Source organism: Pleurodeles waltl, chromosome 6 (assembly GCF_031143425.1).
Source record: "Pleurodeles waltl isolate 20211129_DDA chromosome 6, aPleWal1.hap1.20221129, whole genome shotgun sequence".
In the NCBI taxonomy this organism is placed as follows: domain Eukaryota; kingdom Metazoa; phylum Chordata; class Amphibia; order Caudata; family Salamandridae; genus Pleurodeles; species Pleurodeles waltl.
The window spans coordinates 420,987,334-421,006,095 of NC_090445.1; the positions used below are offsets into that span (position 1 = coordinate 420,987,334).

The following is an 18,762-nucleotide window of genomic DNA, read 5'->3' on the forward strand; positions in this document are numbered from 1 at the left end:
GGTGCCAAATGCACTGGTTTTGCCAGAATAAGTCTTGTTGAAGGTTGAAAATGAATTTTTCTCCTGTTTTGGGTCGATTTGGTCATCCACAGTTTCTTATATTGGTGCTGAGATGGTATGTTTCGGAACGGAAGGTGACTTTAGTTTCGGTGCTGAGGTGGTCGGAGATAAAGTAATAGCAGCCAACTCTGACTTTTTGTGGTGCCAGAGGACTTGGTGGTAGCAGAGGTCCGTTAGACCACCAAGGACATAAATCTTAAGTCTCCATTATCATCTGCCACTATAGCCTCCTGGTTGTTTGATTTCTTCTTCCAGGGCCATGGTCAGGCGGTGCATGGCATGATTCGATTGGGCTCTGCAGTGCATCCTCCACTTCCAGCAGGCACAACACTGGGGCCTATCAAGCAACATCTGTATTTTGAAGGAGACACCCTACGGCCTGTGGTGGTGATAGGAGGACACTAACCGGTCATATCGTACTATGTTCACCCTCTCCCAACCCAAATGGCTGGAACATCAGGAGATTTCTGTGGTAGCCAATCATCTGACAGGTTCACTCAGCACTAGAGCACAACAGCTAAACAGATTTCAGCTGTCAGACCTTGAATGGAGTTTTCATCTGGAATTGGCTCAGGACACCTTTGCGCTCTCAATTTTTTTTTTTTTTCTCCAAGACCGAATCGAATTACCCAGGTGAAAATCTGTTCTTCAACTTGCATTCACAAAACCACAAATCACTATGTATTAAAATGCTTTAACAGAGTGTGTTTTAATTTTAAAAAAAGTTAAAAAAATTGTACATTTTTTTTTTCATAAGTAACACAACCAACAGCAGTGACAGTGGCATACATTTTCCATGGCAATAGTCTCATTAGAAACACAGCATCTTTTAGAAGCTTTTACAATTAACACCCTATGTCCGAGAGTAGGTTCAACATTACATTTTTAGCAGTCATTGCCCTGACAGCAGTGTCAGTCTTACTAGTCCCGCTTCAACATGTCCCATCTTCCGGACATTCAGTGTTAAAACTCTCTGAAGTTTCCCCTTCCATACATGGATTGTGAAATGATTTGCACACTGCCCTCCAAGCCCCCCCTTCATCAATCGCTAATCCCTCCTACATTTCTTCATGTGCGCCTCCTCAGCTAACGTCCATTTCTCAACATCCCTACGCCATTGTGCCAGCGCACGTTGGCCCATCCAAGTAATGGCCACCCTTCGCCTTGCCAACACCAGTGCCAGTTAAGGAATTTGTAGTTCATTTTGTGTCCTTTTTGTCTTTTTACTTGCCCCAAGAGGTACTGCAGCTCTGAGCATTCTGTAGGTATGCTTGTGGTTTCCCGGAGGTCTGCTACCACCCGCACCCAGAAGACATGTACTAATCAGCATTACCATGCTAAGTGCCTAAAGTCTGCCCCACCCTCACCACACTGGGGACATGTCGGGTCGTATTATAGAGATCCGATGCAGTCTCTTGGGAGTCAGGTATGTTCTATGTAGAAAGTTATAATGTGTTAACCTAAATCGCGCATTGCACAAGACTATACATGTTCGTTCGCATATGCTGGTGCAGTCGCTCCCAGCTATTAGGGATCCAATTCTAATTCCTAGACCTCTTGCGTTCTAACTGGCTGTCCCATCACCTCCTCTCTCATGGCTTTATATAGTTGCTTGATTAAATGTCACCCTCTCCTGACACTACTAGGACATCTAGGACTTGCTGCGGCGTAGCAGGGTACGTAGGCCAAGTTCGTTTGGCCACTTCAACCACCCTGCGTGATGAAGAAAGTGTCCCTGGCCCAGGCCGAAAGTGTCACATGCTTGTTCAAACGTTATAAAGTATTCACCTGGATACAGGTCTCCTATTTGCATACAGCCCATTCCCTCCATGCCTGAAATGACACATTAGTTGTGATCTGGCGTACTGGTGTCAGTGACCAAAGCGGTAGCTCTCGATGAAAGGGAGCTCTCCGCATTACCCTTTCTACACACCGCTGCCAAATATTTGCCGTGTTATAGACTATGAATGGGATCGTTCCCTCTGCTCCAGTGCCCACCATTAAGGTGATTTGGTGGTGCTCCACTGTCGCCAAGCCAGTCACCAGTTGCTTTTCCCAATTGTCATCCTCCGTGAGCCACTGTGCCACATGTTGTTGGCACTTCCAATCCCCTGTTGGCAAAACAGCGGGTCAGTGTATTTAGAGCCACCCTACTGCGACGTCCCGCCCACAACAATGAAGTGAGTACAGAGTTTAGTTGTGTAAATATCTTCTGTGGGATAGGGCAAAACGAGTTCTGTACGGTATACAGGCACCTGAGCAGCAGAACCATCTTAGTTACCACCACTCTACCCATGAGCAAGAGTGGCAGCGTCTTCCAAAACACCACCAATCTTTTCAGAGATTCAGCCACTCGTCCCATGTTGAGACGCAACTGCTGCTCCCCGGTGGGTGCCACCTGCAACCCCAAATATCTGAATTTAGTTGTCTCCCTTCGCAGTCCCAGATGCGGTAGCCAATTCATCGGTACGGAAGCCAACGCCGCCATCGGGAATATGAGTGACTTATGTTTGTTTAATCTGAGAACTGATATATCTCCAAATGCCTCCATAAGTCTCAGCAGCCCAGGCAGTGCACCCCGTGGGGACGATATATAGAACAGTGCGTCATTTGCATAGAATGAGATGATATGGTTGACATCACTTTACACCTCCGTCCCCTATGTCACGCCGTGCCCAAATGGCCAGTGGTTCAAAAGCCAGGGCGTTCAGGAGGGACAATAGAGGACAACCCTGTCGGGTGCCCCCTGCTTATCCCCCAAACATTTGATTGGCTCCGACCCACCCGCACCCCCGCTGTGGGTTCCGTGTATAACAGACGTACCCAGCCATGAAATCAGGAGCCGAACCCCCATCTCCTTTAGCACTGCTAGTAAAAATCCCCGGTCCACCATATCGAAGGCCTTCTCTAGGTCTATAGAGACCAGAGCCATCTCCTCCCCATGGCCAGCCACCTCTTGTATCACATGCGTTAGATGTCTCAAATTCATGCCCACGTTACGCCCCGGTATGAACCAACATTGGTCCTCATGTTCCAACTGAGGAACATAGGGCGCCAGCCGAGAGGCAAGCAGTTTGCATAGTACTTTTATGTCCACATTTATCATAGTGAGGGGTCTATAAGGGGAAGGATCAGCCGCGTCACCGCCAGGCTTGAGGAACATTCATATTTCTCCTTCACGCATTGTAGGAGGTAATATCCCTCTCTCGTGCCGCCATAAGTACGTTTAGCAATCCTATCATGAGTGTCTCTGAGAATGTTTGATAAAATTCGGGTAGAAAGCCACCCCCCTCTGGCCCCCTGGCACCTTGCCCCGTGCCAGTAGGCTAATTGCTGTCCGCAATTCTTCCACATCTATGGGAGTATCTAGGGATTCCATTGCAGTCATTGTCTGCGGCAGAAGGGTCAGCCCCCTCAGGAATGGGACATAAAGTTCTGGGGCATATTAGGGTCTGCAGTATATACATGCTGACTGTACCGACAAAAAGTATCCAGTATCCCAGCACTAGTGGTAATCCTGATCCCCTCCTCTGACGCCAAGTGCGTCATCTCTGGGGAAGGCAATTCCCGCCTTAGTATCCACGCGAACAGTCTACCCGACTTGTCCCCCTCTCTGTGTAGTGTCTGTCAGTCATTGGTTTAATGTATATTTGTCCCATATGTCAGCCATACAACGTCTCACCTGTAGCTCCCTATTTACCATATCTTGTTGTGATTGTTCCCTTGACTGCAAGGCAACCAATTCCTCCTCCACCTTGTTAAGATCCGCCTGCAGCTGTCTCCGCACACTAAGCTCATACATTGGCCCCTCGGCCCTGCATTTAGCACCTCCCACTCTATTGCCCTATTTGTTCGCTGAATCCCATTTGGTTGCCATATAATCAGGTAATGCCAGTTACATCGTCCAGTATATCTGCAGACATTCTCCAAGCTCGATTCTCCTGTTGCCCTCTAACCCCCCTCCTCCCCCCCGCAGGAGACAGCTAAGCGGAGTATGGTCGGAGAGGAATCTGGCCATATGGATCACCTCCAGGTCCTCCAACTGCGGATACGCTGCCGCCAGTATCCTGTCCAGCCTACTATGTGTATTGTGCGTGAGCGAATAACGTATATATCTGTCTATCGGGGTGACTGGTACGCCACACATACACCTTCCCCAGGTTGTGCATTACTTCTCGATAAGTGCTGGTCATTAGGAGTTTGGTACCCAGTCTAGGGGTTGCTCTGTCCAGATTAGTGTCTAAGATACAGTTAAAATCACAGAGCCATATGACTGGCACCTCTACATCACGCAGATCCTGCATGGAGCAGAAGAAGGCTGGATCATCGTTAGGAACGTAGGTGTCCAGAATGGCCACTTCATGGCCGTCCAGCGCACCCCGGAGCAGCACATATCTACCACCCACATCTGCTTTCATGTATGTGTGGATGAACGGAACACCTGGTGCCACCCAAATCAGCATGCCCATCTCATATGTCGAGTAAGGTGAGTGAAATATCTGTCCCCTCCATTTTGTTAAGCGAGCTGCTCCAGCATCATCTAAATCTGTTTCCTGCAGCAAGCTATAGAGATTTTATGTCTCTTTAAGTAGGTGGGTGAGCACCCTATACCTCTTAGTGTATGTCTCTAACCCTCGGATGTTCCATGTCAAAAGTTTATATTCTGCCCCCATCCTGTGGTATATCTCTTAGTGTTTCCAACCTTTCTGTGCCATGCTATAGTGACCATTATCTGCTGTCTACTTCTAAAAACGAACAAACACACTACAAACGTCCCATTCCCTCCGAAGGACATATTTAGCACAACTATACAGCCCTTTATGCCTACACCACGCATATGCCAGGACGTGCACTGCCTCCCAGCCTATCCAACGGCACGGACTATCTTAATGAACTGTTTCTGCTCCCGGCCCATTGCCCAACCTCAGTGTAGCACAATGTGTTACCATTCGTTATGAAACGTATTCCTCTTCATTTCTCGCCCTCCTCGCCAAGTGCCAGCTGAGGTCTGCTCCTTTTTCAAGTAGTTACTTCTTTGCAGCATGCAACCTGCTGCCCTACAGCACAGGCCCACTTCACACCTACATTGTATAAGTCTACACCTGTTTCTCCCCCCCCCCTCACTTAGTTTTACTTACAGCAACTGTCGTTCACAGGTCTCCGCTGACTTAAGCTTCCTTGTTATTCCCCATCTGAGGAGTGTACAATGTGTCCGGTATGATGTCTGACCCCGGGCTGGGGCCTCGCATTTCTCCACCAAGTGCCAGCTGCATGTTGACGGCTCGTCTCTCTGCCTCATTCTCTGAGCCCAACTGCAGGGTGCCGTCCTCACCGACAGTGACTCTCCTCTCGCCCTGATGGGCTGTGCCCGGTGCCTCATCGAGTTGTCCCCGACCGTGTGCCCCCAAGCCAACTGCCCCCCTGGCCACCTTATGTGCACACGGAGGGTGCTGTGGCAGTGCTCCTCCTCGGATATCCAGCCATTCCCATACCTCCCCAGGACTGTCGAAAAAATGTATTTCCTTGGGCTAGCACTTTCAATCTGGCTTGGAACAGTAGCACGTACTGCGGCTGTAACGCTCTTAGTTTTTGCTCTACACTTGGGTATGATTTTCGCAGTTCTTCTATTCTTCTACATGTTTATTATAGTCTGGGTAGATGGTGATCTTATTACTGCCATATAGCATTGACTGATGCTCTTGAGCTGCCCGTAGTATGCAGTCCCTGTTGGTGTAGTTAAGAATTTTGGCAATGATGGCTCGGTGTGGTGCCCATGGTGGTGGTCTGGGCACCAGAGGCCTGTGTGCCCTCTCCACCATTAAAAGGTTAGACAGGCCTGAGGGGCTATATTGTTCTCGCACCCACGTTTCCAGGAACAGTTCCACCGAGTTCTCCTCCAGGAAGCCCAACACTCTGATATTGCTGCGTCGGGCGCGGCCTTCCGCATCTTCTGCCCTCTGCTCCAACTCTCCGGTGGTTGTGGTCAGCTGAGCCATTTGCTTCTTTTACGTCGCTGTTTCCCCTTGCAGTTCCACTATGTTGCCTTCGGCTGTTGTGACCTTTTCCAACACTTTGCGCAGGTCCACCCACAGTAAGTTGACATCTATGGACACAGTCTCAGTTTTATGCTCCAGTGCTGTTCTACAACCCTTACTAGCCACCAACAGTTCCGCTCTGGTGGGTTCCCCCGAGGGTTTTAATAGTTATAATAAATACATGATGTATTTATATTTTTTTATATTCCTGTGGTCGTTTCACATTGTTTTTAAGATTTCCTTGTAACCACAATATGTAGTGCATTGTGGTAGTGTGAATGGATGTGGAAGTACAGATTTTCAGCTGAGGGAATGCTTATTTTCTTTCTTGGTACATAAACCCTGCCCCCTTGGTTAGAAGGGCAACTCATTTATTAGCCAAAACTGTATTTTTTTATTTTTATTTTTTATCAGGACAGACAATGTGCAACGTCATGATAATTGTGCACATGAGTTACCACTAGGAGACTTCTTGGGATATTCCTTTCATATGTAGTGGCTCACACATATATATGCTTTTCAACCGAGCTGGCTCTCCATAAACGAATGGGCTCAGTTCATCTTGATAGCTCTGGATTGGACCAAGAGAGTGTGGTATACTGATCTTCTGAGCCTGGAGATTTGCACTCTGATCTGTCTACATCTTCAGGAGGATTTCTTGTTTTGTCAGCAGGGTTTTGTCCTGCACCAGAATCCCCACAGGCTACACCTTCTTGAGTAGAGCTTAGCCTGTGACAGCTTTGTGGTTTTGATGTTTGATGTACATGCTGAGATCCTGAATGTGATTTCTTGCAGCTAGCCCCACTGCCACCACATCTATCTGTTCAGGTTGCTGGGTGAAATTTGTGGCCTGAAGTTGGTTAGTTAGTTCTATCCTCTACAGGCCAAGGTATCCGATTTTCAGTTATTTAACCCTATCCTTTGCCCAGAAAGACTTTGCAATTAGCACAATTACGTGTCATATGTCAGCCCTTTCAGCATTTTTGCCTTTACCTGATCAACCTTTCTTATTCAAATCAACTGCTGTGATGTGGATCCTAAAAGAATTCACATTCATTTTCTCACTTACTCATTTCATTACGTCTCGGTGGGACCTTAAACTTGCATTCCTGATGTGTGCTTTCTTCAAACCCATGACAGGTCTTCTTTCCATCTGCTAACTATCAAAACGATGTTCCTCATTACAATTATTTATGCATTGTGTCGGTGAGCTGCTGGTGCTATTAGTGCTACCCCCTGCACCCCGCACCTCCTTTCTTGAGAAATCGGTGCTGCAGACTTGTACTTCATTTCTGACAAAGAATTGTGGGTCAGTCCATTACCATTCCCACCATTTTCTATCCGACATCCTCCCTCTAAGAAGGAGAAAACACTTCAGTGGCTAGACCTAAGGAGAGCTCAATGTTTTTACATCAAGCATATGCAGGAGTAGGGAGTAGACAACCAGCTTTTCAATTGACTTTTGGGAATGCAGTATAGAAACAAACCCTGTCCAGGTGGATTATCCTCAGTATATTCCCTGTTTAAAACGAGGTCTCCTGAGTGCCCTCTGGCTCGTTCCACGAGAGCCAAGGCTGTGTCGATGTCATTGGTGAGGGGTATTGCATTACTGGGCCAGGCTGATACCTGGGCATTCTTGCTTACAGTTACTACTATCTTGACAGCCAAGTTATTCGGGAGGTACAGCTTGGGTGCCTTTCAGAAAGGTGAGGAATTTGCAGTTAAAAGTATCAATCGGAACAAGTTACTTAGCTTCAGTTACACTTTGTCTGATGGATATACTACCTTATCACGGTTTCCTCGCTGCTCTGTGTTTACCCAGTCTGTGTTAATGATGTCCCAAGTTAGCTTTGCACACTGTCATGATTGACCCCCATTTGACGGCGTGGAGAGGTTCAAGGTAAACTGTCATCAGGTCACTGGGGCAGTACAATTCTGCACCGTCACTTCCTGAGGTTGTCTGATGTTGCCATCTACGGGCACATTTGAGCAACAGATTAAAAAAAAATCTGGATCCAGTCTGGTGCCTGGGGATAGTCAAAATATGGAGAAGCTGTGGTGAAAAGTAAGTATCAGAAAGAGCATTACCAAAGTTAAGTAACTTGTTCATAAGTGCCTGGGGTGTGACACCCCTCTCTGATGTGGTGGTAGGCCTTCTGCTGGACTACATTACATATTAGCTGTCAGGCAATTTAGCACTATTGGATGAAACTATGGTGACTTTGCATTGCTTGTGAAGCCAATGCTCTGCATTAGCACTGCCGGTTGTTGAATGAGGTTGTTGCACTTATGGCTGTTGGAGTCAGGAGCATAGCTTAGACTTTAAGGTTCGAGGGGTGTGAATCTCACATTTCCCAACTGAAGAAGCCGTAGGCCACAGTGTGAATGTGGAAAGTGACCAAGGTCACTGCATTAGGTGGATCTTAGAGTTAGCCAGGCATGCACTCTGTTGCAACAACGATGGAGTACTCTGTCCGCTAAACTCTAGGTCCACCTGCCCAATTTGGAGAAGGGTAGACTGCAAGTTTTTCCCTGATGGAGTAAAATGTTCTATGTCAGTGTAAGGCTATCTGTGAGAGCTTGTTGGAGTCGTTGCCATTGAAAGTAGGTCATTTGACTGTCTGCCCTATTTGGGATGGTTGGTCAGATAGTCTTTTTTTTATTTATTTATTAACCTGGTACAGTCATGTATAGCTTGGCAGTTAGGAACAGTAAAAAAGAAAAATGACACCTACACCATGGGAGAAAACTGGTGTGGGGGCCCTTAGTGTTTTTTTTTCACAAGCAAACTCCTACATCGGGAAAAATAAAATTACTTAGGAAAAAATGTTTCATGAAGCCTAACGGCAGTTCCTGCCAGTGTATTACAGATGTCCTCAGAGCTGAAAGACATCTCCAAACTTGGGAGGCAGTGTAAAGGCTGTAAAGTCTTTCACCGCCGTGTCTGCATTTACTCTGTGAGCTAAATCTTGAACAAGGCCCTTTGTCTAGAGTGGCACAGAGGGTGAAAAACGGTGGTTTGGAATGCTACTCCAGTGGATTGCCAGTGGTTAAGCTATTTGCAAGCACTGTCCAGTCATGGTTTAGGTGTTTGACTAGCAGTAGGCTATATGGAAACTTGAGAGTGGAGTTACTTTCTCCAAGCCTACTTCAGTGTTTGCGAATTCTAAAAAGCAGTACATTTGCATCCATTCAGATAGCAGGTTTACTAGCTTTTTGGTAAATCAGTCACTAAAGGGCATTTTAGAAAGAAGTGGTGCTGGGTAACAAGCGAAATTGCTGCATTGCATCACCTGAAGAGATCAGGACTATGCCATATCTTCAAACAAATGGCTCAGTTCTGCTCTCTTGATAAGCTGGCACACTATGGGCTACCTAGCGCCAAAGGAGGCACCTTTGCACCATAGTGCAAGGGGGTCTGCGTTAAGTTCAGGATATGTTTATTATGTAGGAAAGGGTACTTTTCTGCACAAACACTACCCTGGGAGTGTTTTCCTCTTTATTGTGTACCGTGTTATGCAGCACACATGCTAAGATGAAATAAAGAGGAGAAATAAATAAATAAATACATTTCTGCCTCAGGCAGGAGTAGCATTTTGGCACAAACCCATCTCTACATCTCTTTGTAAATATGGGTTTGCATCACAATCCATGGGTAGATACACAGGGATGCCCATGCACCACCAACGGAACGCTTGCCTGACGACAAAGTAACTCAAGGCAGCCCAATGTGTTGTCATGCTACTTTTTCTTTGTCATGCAAATCAACATTTATGTGGCTTTGTAAATACTAAAAAGGATTTTGCATTGTGGAAGCACAACCACAACACAAAATCTCTGTAATTCTGGGCCTAAGTAGATTTAAGTTCCTGATCCAAAAAACTAAACAGGTTAAAATCTTAGTGGAATCAGGATGACAAGAAAAATCGGCACAGACATAGCTACCAAGCTTAGAATATTATTTTTTTGGCGGGGTGGGGAGGCGGATTCCCCAAATAACCCCCTGAAGCTAAGGCCCTGGTTAAAGTTGTTCTTCATAAGCAATTCAGCTTGGTGCAGATTCACTCAATTTCCTGTCGGCATAACAGTGTAGCCACTATTGTTAGACGTTTTGTATAGGCTGGGTGAAGACTTATGCCACAAGGAAGACCTTTGGACTGGTAATGCTTACTCTTCAGCTACACACCTGAGGTACTAGCAGTGGGCTGGATGCATAGGGATTTGGGGGTATACACCCTTGAGGTGCCAAGTGGCAGTGAAGTCTCCATTTAGCAGAATTTCCTAATATATTGTGCTCATTCTGCAGTGGATGGTCTTGACATAGGTGTCGATCAGTCCTCCAAGAGAAATGGGAAGCGGTCTTTGTTCATCTTGTGATGTCTTGGATTATTTTATGGTAGTGATGTGAACTGTGTGCAGTACTCGTTGGTGTTGGTGATTATTTCAAGCCATTTTTGTGGAACTGTTTAAGGGTTGTACCCATTTTTGAATCCTTGTATTGTGGCTGAGTTGGCAACTATTTTTGGCAACGAAACTGTTGGTGGAGCTGTATTCCTGTAATGAAGCGCAGTTCTTTTTTCGATGTCCGTCAAGGCCACTGGCTTATGTACAATATATGTTGTGTTTTCCATGCCAATCAGAATTTTGTGTTTGACATACTTTTGCATTCAAGCCCCGCTTTGCTGTCGCTCCTTTCCTTGAGGCCTAACAGTTTTTCCAAGCTAATCCTCTTTTCGAGGTTAGTCCAGTTCAGAGAAGCTCTGAGATGCACTTAATGTGTGTGATGTTTCTGATGACTGAGACCTTTGTGTTCATTCTTGCCTGTGAAGTGTGGATTCTTGGGATTTTAGGGGCCTGCTTCCCCTAGCCATGGTCTGCCTCAGACTGAAGTGCACTGTGCTGCACCTACCACCTGCACTGCCCTACACCTCCCACCTAAACAGGAGGCATTGCCTTAATCCCTCACATCCTCAGTTTCAAAAACCTTTCTGTCCTTCATAAACCCCTCGAGGAGACTCAGTCAATAGGTTGTACTCAATTTTGGTGTAATCTAATACTTGTTGGCTTTGTCAGCAGACATAGGGTGAAAACTGTGTGAATGGGACAATACATGATAGGCAAAATTTAAATAGTGTGAACTGTATACTCCAATTCCTTCCCAGATCCAACCCTCACTCTCCTCCTCTCCCCACCATCCCTTTCCTTCCCTTTCCAGGTCATTCTCCTATGAATTGGTGACTTGGTCGTACAAATGAAACCTCAGTTGTTTTGAGCGTTTTTGCTGTCTGGATCCTGGTTTCTGTTTGGATTTGAGTGTCACTGCTGATTAACTCCAGAAGACCTGTCCAAACCTAAAATCTACATTACTACAGTTTGTGGGTTTCAGGAACGTGAGAGATCACGAGTTGTCCAACATAAAAATAAAACTTGACTGTTAAGAAAAACAACTTGTAATGCTCTACACCCAAAACTAATTGGCATAAATGCATAGCATGTAATCTACTAAATCAATTTCTGCAAACTATGTGCTCCACGGCCAAGAAGCACTCAGTCATGAGGTAAGGATGGAAGTTTCATGACAGTGGCCGAGTATGAAATTCCTAAGTCAACCATTCAGCTGTTTGATTTGATTTTATAAAATAATGGTTATAAAGAACTTACTTCTGACAGACCTTTTGTTCTGTAGTTTTCTGTGATGGCGAGATACTAATTACTAAATTCAGGAATAAATGTTCTGATTTCCTGCAAGTTGTTCCATGCCATTAGGGCTTAATGGGGCATTTACCCCGAAGCATTCTGTGTAGCTCATAAGAACTAGTAGGTGCTGTAAGATCTTTGTAATAAAGAATTACTGAGTATCTGGGTAATTTTCTCCAACCAAAGTCTGTGTATTAGCATCCGAGATTGAGGTTTAACTATCCAGAGTCAAGGCTCTACTATTTGAGCTTGTAGGTTAAATAACACCTAGAGAGCATTGAATCTATGACTCGGGCTAACAGGCCCCATTCAGGAACAGAGTGTCTGTAATTAAAAGGAGTGCAATAAGGGTTTTAACATCTGCAGTAACATATCCTTGATGTGACGTGCAGTGTGTGGTTGAGATTTACTGACCCTACTTGCATTACAGCATCTATGAAGGAGGTGTAACAAGACCACAGTTGGAAATGTAGCATCTCTGTGATTGAGGTGTAATTAATTCCAGATGAGGTAGTGGAATGGACCTGAACAAGAACCTCAAGATGTAATAGTGATTTTGATTTGTAACGTTTTCTAAATTACTATTTAATCTCTACAGGTATCTTCGCGTTCAAGTGCTCTCGAGCTGAGGAGATCTTCAATTTACTGCAGGAGCTCATGCAATGTAACAGTATCAATGTGGTGGAGGAGCCAGTCATCATTACAAGGAATACTCACCCGGGAGATCTTGAAATGCCCCGTACACCACAGACCCCAAGCAGTAAGTAAAGTATCCTTCTACCTCAGACAATGTTTCGAGTACTTGGTATGCAAGACAGCACTCGTACTTGCAGTTGACATATAGGGGAGTGTACCACAGGGACACGGGTGGAAGAATGTAAGGCATAAACTGGAGAAATGAAGGGAGTCTGCTGTTTAGCAGCTTACCAGGAGTTTAAAACATGTAGGAACATTGAAGACGTACCTGCATCGCCCCTTGTTTTGAGTTAGGATGTTTTGGCGTCAGTTGTTGAAACTGTACAGGGGGTGCGATCAGTCCTAATATAGCATGTGTTAAGAAAAGATGAAGATTTAAGTTTTGAAATTTAAACACCAGCTTTGAAAAATACTCTGTAGTCTTGCAGTATCCTTGCCAGAAATTGGACATTTCCAACTGGATTAGGTTTTTGTTCATGTAACTATTCAGAAACAGCGGCGTTATTTAGAGTGAGGAATTTCATTTTCTTGCAGGGAGCCATTTAATTTTTATGTAAGTTGTTTATTTCTTCCCAAGAGCGATGGGATTTTTGGTACTTTGGTGATTCAGTATTAGTTGAGGCTATTAGTTCAGCATTAAAATTGTAGTACATGAACAAGCATATTTGTTTTACGGAGGCCCAGAGTTTAAAGAGTCTGCCAGGCCAGCATAGCACACCGTTTATTTGAAGTATTTTTGTTGGTTTGATGGTTTGATGTGGAGTGCCCTACTAGGAATCATGTGAGAATGTGTGTTCGACTGTGTGGGAATAACTTCTTGAAAACTATATATGAAAGCTTCAGTCATTGATGGGCCCTGACTCAGAATCTTAACAAAAGATACACACTCATGCAGACTACACATTGACGTACTACTTTATTTACTCTTCCCGGTGGCCACCGAAATGTCAACCTTCCCTATAACTGTACCGCTGTATGTAGAGGTAACTCAACCCATGGGATCTACTGGTAAGTAAAGCGTTTTTGTTGAAAACACAATTTCCCCATTTCCCCCTACTTTTGCTGTTTTAGCAACATTTTTATTTTTAGGTTACTCTGAACCTTCTTTTATCATTGTAAATCACGGTCCGTGTGAATGGAATGAGGAACCCAGTGCAGTTAAATATATCTATTTTAGTTTTTTCAAACTTTTCATCTTAAGGAGAGGGAACTGCCATTAAGACAAAAAAAAATAATGGGGATCTGTGGGCTGAATCTGAACACAGATTACATTCTGTATAAAGGCTGGGGCTTTTGAGATTTCCGTGATCTAAAATAATGGACGTTGCTGTGAGCTTCTAGTGTATTGATTATTGCTGTCTAATGTAGATAAAGGCTGTATAGATAAATGTTTTAAAATGAATTCAGCAGATTGCGCTAAAGACTGAAGGAAACTTTGGATTTTGGATTTGAAGTTTTTGCTCTTTTGAAGTTGGTTAAATGAATTGTATTACATTATAGTTGCATTTTTTATAGCGATATGATGTTTAAAGCTAAAAAAGAATGACTCAAGACTTTTATTCATTAGGTAATTTGAAATATAGATGTTGATTGGGCTACTGTTGAAAAATAATAATGAGAAACAACTTTGCTTCGCAATTAATGTATTTAAACCTCGAGAAGGGAGGTAAGCCAAAGTTTCTGCTAGAGGATGTTGTCTACTGAAAATCTGGCTTGATGCATGTGTTGCAAAATGCGACTTTAAAGTTTTTAAACTTTGGAATAAAGTTTTAAGTGTTTATGGAACTATCATGACATTGGAGTATCCTTTGCTTATTGAACCCAGTGCGGTATGAACAATTTTGGATGCAAGGGATATGTCAACTGTCTGAGTTATTAATAAATAAATAAGGCCGCCCGTGATACACTCCATGCTTTTTTACGGGCATTGCACTTTGAATGTCATTCTTGGGTGCCTATTTTATACTGCAATACCTCAGGATATTTTCAGTTAAAACGTATACTGGCTGCTGAATTCCTTGGCTGTGATCCTCTCTCCCAACAGAGAGACTAGCAGGCCTTGGCCCTAGTCCTCGTCACAGGCCGAAGTCTTACTGAACTTCTCTTTATCGCACCGCCTGATGGGCTACTTGACAGCTGACAATTTTTTGGGATCTCAAGCTCTCCCTGCTTCTAGCTAAGTTTCAGACACCAAGCGTCATTTATGGTCTGACGTTTTTAAAATTTATGTTGGAGGTCTGCTTGCTCTTGATGTGCCAATTCCTCTGCCCTCTTCCTCTTGGAAGCAGTATATCACAGCAAAAGCTGATAGCCACACAACACAAGCCATGGGGGTGATTAGAGCTCACACCTGGATGTCGGCCACAGTGATATGTTTATCAAATTGTTAGCCCAGTGCCCCAGCCCTACTCTTTATGATTCTCCTGTCAGACTCCTCTCTTTTCTGTGATGTGTCCAGGCCCCTACTTTGTGACCCCTCTTTGAATCTGAGAGCACCCTTTGAAGTGTACAGGAGAAGCCTGGCTTTCCCTACTCCAGTGTGCCCCACCCAATTTACAGGAATGCAGCAATATACAAATCTGTCTGGGGAAATTCCTCGATCTCCTCATGTTTCACCATACAGCCCTGTCTCCCCAAAATGGAACACTTAGTCTTCATGTACAGTACCAATCAAAAGCACACATACACCCTGCACTTGCATTTATCATACATGCACTGCAGAGTACTGTCATTTATGTGCTGTACCACTCACACATACTCCCCAAACATGCATTAAACATGCATGCACTGCACTACATCCTTCCTGTATTGTACCAGACAGGCGCATACACCCAGCACATCCATTCATCATACACACACCGCACAGCACTGCAATATCCCTGTATTGTACCCTTCCCAAGTGTTCACACACACACCCAGCGCAGATACACCACTCATGCGGGTGCAGGACTCCACATCAAACCTATGTAAGCCAAGGGGTGAGTTATACACACAGCAGCAGAACCTTGAATGAGTGAACCTGTAGGCCTTGCTCCAGTGAACCAGGTTAAAGAGGGCCTGTTTACTCCTATTGTTAACTACAAGCTATGCTGCCACAACCACGCTAGTGCTACTTATCTCCTGGTAAAAGCAGTAGTCTTTCACCACTATCAGGGTATCGCTTTGGGCACCTCTCCAAATCAAAAAGACCACAGTCTATGACACGGGTCTGTGTGATGGGGCACATGCATGATCTGTGTTTACCTATAGCAACAAAAATCAGCACTGGGAATACAGACACATCATTACGGGTGCACATCCGTTGCCATGCAGAGGACATTTCCACCTCAACAGCCGGTTACAGAGTATTTCATGTAGACTGTACTTCATTATCCATCTCAAGTTGTGATGAAAAGCCACCAAAGTACAGAAATATCCATGTATATCAGATGTGTGTTCTGTTTACATTCAAATCATAAATTGCACCAACGAGATGAAATGGTCCTTGGGTCTCGAATTTGTATGACCCAGCATTGAGTATAAAAGCATATAATTCAGACTTTTTGTTTTGTTCTACATTTAAAGATGTGCACCCTGATCACTATTATTTTAAATTCCCTGCAGGCCACAGGGTGCTTCCTATTTAGAGAGAACAACTATCTTGACTGTCTGACTTTAGACTTAAGGATACTTTAGGAGTTGTGCTCCCTGTTAGTTTATCTTGTTGGCATTTGAATAGTACAATTATTATAGCACCACATTGCATTTACTTCGTCTGGTCGCCTTTTTGTGCCACCCTGGGAGTGCCATGAAACAATTGTTTGGTATTTGATTGTGTGTGGTTACTAGAGTGTTTATTCATTGTTGGTTTAGAAGTAACTTTTGATTTTGTGAACACAAACCTTTGTAGTATCTTATGTACATGACTGAGTGTGACAAATGTTTTTTTCCTTTCTTTCCTACTTGTATGAATGTGAAGCATAGTTTTTTGTCAGTGGCCATTGCTCATTATGAGTTGGTGGTTGCAGGTGGGCCCACTCGGACTCACTTCTGGGGACATTCACTAAGTTTTCCTAAACAAACTTTGATACAGAGCACGAGAGAGAAAATAGGGAAAAAAGGAGGAAACAAAAGATGGAAAAACAGTGGCAAAATGAGAAAGGGGGGTGGTAAAGAATCTGCAAGAGTGAGATAAAGAGGCAGGGAGTGTTTGGTAGTAGATTAAAGAGTCATGAGGTGGAGTCAACACTATGGGGGTTATTCCAACTTTGGAGGAGGAGGTGGTAATCCGTCCCAAATGTGACGGATTTACCACCAGCCGTATTACGAGTTCCATAGGATATAATGGACTCGTAATACGGCTGGTGGTATATCCGTCACTTTACCGTCACTTTTGGGACGGATTACCACTTCCTCCAAAGTTGGAATAACCCCCTATGTACTCTGATCAGATTAAGCACGAACTAACGGATGATCAAAATGTTCATCTTTTCAAGATCTGCATGCTCAACAAGCCTTTTTTTTTTTATATTTTAATTACAAATTTGACCTATCAGCATGTGAAAAAGTGCTCAGGCATTGAGGTTATGCGTCTGATATTGGAACATTAGCAGTACCTCTTTCAAAATTTGTTTTCAACTATCCTCACCCTTGATGGTGTAAACAACCATGTAACAATAACTGAACAAAAATGTATCATTGCAATTAATGTCAGTTCACTTCCAGTTCTTGCACAAGTGCTGGACAAGCCTTTTATAGTTGCATGAAGTACAGCACATGGTAATGAATTAAACACTTAAATGAACCCATTTAAGTTTCTGTGTATGTACTGTGGCTCTTATTTCGGTTTATTCTTTTTACTCTTATTTCGGTTTCTTCTGTTTACTCTTATTTCGGTTACTTCTGTTTACTCTCTTCCCCTATATTTATTTGTTCGCCATCTTTTTGTACCAGGAATTCGATCAGTCCTGTAGATCACTCAGTACAAGTACCTACAGATGACTCTACATCCGTGCTTCAGTATTGATAGGGCCTAGGATGCACTGGTGGTCAAACTATTGATGTAAAATATTTATCTCTTAAGTGTAAACAAAACAGTGGTTATGATATTAGTGATGGTAAATCCTTGGCAAGTGATTTCTACCTATCTTCTGCCCCGACATTATTCTACCTGAATTGGTTGCATAATAAAATTGTTATGATTATAATAAAACAATCCCTTTACAAGGTCACTGGGATCTCATAGGTTATTAGCATGTTAAGTTTCGTGATGCCAGCACTTGAGCTACAGCATAAAGGCACTTTGGCTAGCACGATGCCATTACATTTATGTACTGCATTACTACCACCAATGTGTTAACCAAGTTCTGGAAGCACCTGCAGGGCAATGCATCTGTGAACAAAGTGTGCTGGTTTGTGTGAGTCCCATCTCCAGCTCCCCAAACCCTTCTTTGGAGATTTTGTGATGTACACGTGGCCCATGGTGTGCTCTAGTCATGTCTCAGTCTCGACATGGTACAGGAGTTGCTCAAGGCAGTGCAAGAAGACAGTTAAGAGCACAGTCTGGATCGAGATGTAAAGATGTCTTGCGTACTAGAATGGAGATGTAGTTTAAATTGTCCCATTTGGTGAATGTGTGTATATTTGAAGCAACAAGTGATGGTTATGAGGACAATTGGGGGAAGAGGCTTTTCCTCTTCTTAGAATTAAAATCTAATGCAGTCTTCACTATTACAACCCACACTTCTTTTCCTGACTGTCCCATCTTCACTTTCCCACAGTCTTTTTAATTCACGAAAAAAGTCAAGCCCAGTTCTAGAGAAAAAAACTATGAGTAGCTGTGTCCTCGGTAGCATATGTCGATATTCCGTCACAGCTCAGTGATAGTGTTAAACCTGTGAGTACTTACCAACAATATTCATCACATAGAGACCTGGTCATCCACCTCATAGTCCTTACGTTAAATGTGATTTAAATATAACTAACAACCCCGCCTCTCTTTACAAAATTGCCATTCCCAAACAATAGCTGTATTTATACCTCATAGTATGTTTCATGCACCCATTTAGCACCAATAATGAATAAAGACAGCCTGCGCTGGAGCATGGGAGTACTTGAGGCATTACATCCTCATCCCTCTTCCTCATCTCAAACCTTACACTACAAGGAAGGCAGTCCCTAGAGCTAGCCGTATGTTATGGATAAAAGCCATAAGCTTAACTGAAAACAAACACATTTCCAAAGCCCCAAACTACCTATGGAAACAGAGACCACACAGTAAATGGAAACCAGATAT

General features: G+C 44.0%; 1 protein-coding gene across 3 annotated transcripts in view; it reads left to right on the plus strand.

Annotated features, from left to right (window-relative positions):
* Positions 1 to 18,762, plus strand: part of FRS3 (fibroblast growth factor receptor substrate 3) — a 97,688-nt gene that overhangs the window by 73,373 nt on the left and 5,553 nt on the right. For all 3 annotated transcript variants that reach the window (XM_069238410.1, XM_069238408.1, XM_069238409.1), the window contains one exon: positions 12,391 to 12,552. In XM_069238410.1, the coding sequence (XP_069094511.1) occupies positions 12,391 to 12,552 (162 nt within the window). The remainder of the gene's footprint in view (positions 1 to 12,390; positions 12,553 to 18,762) is intronic.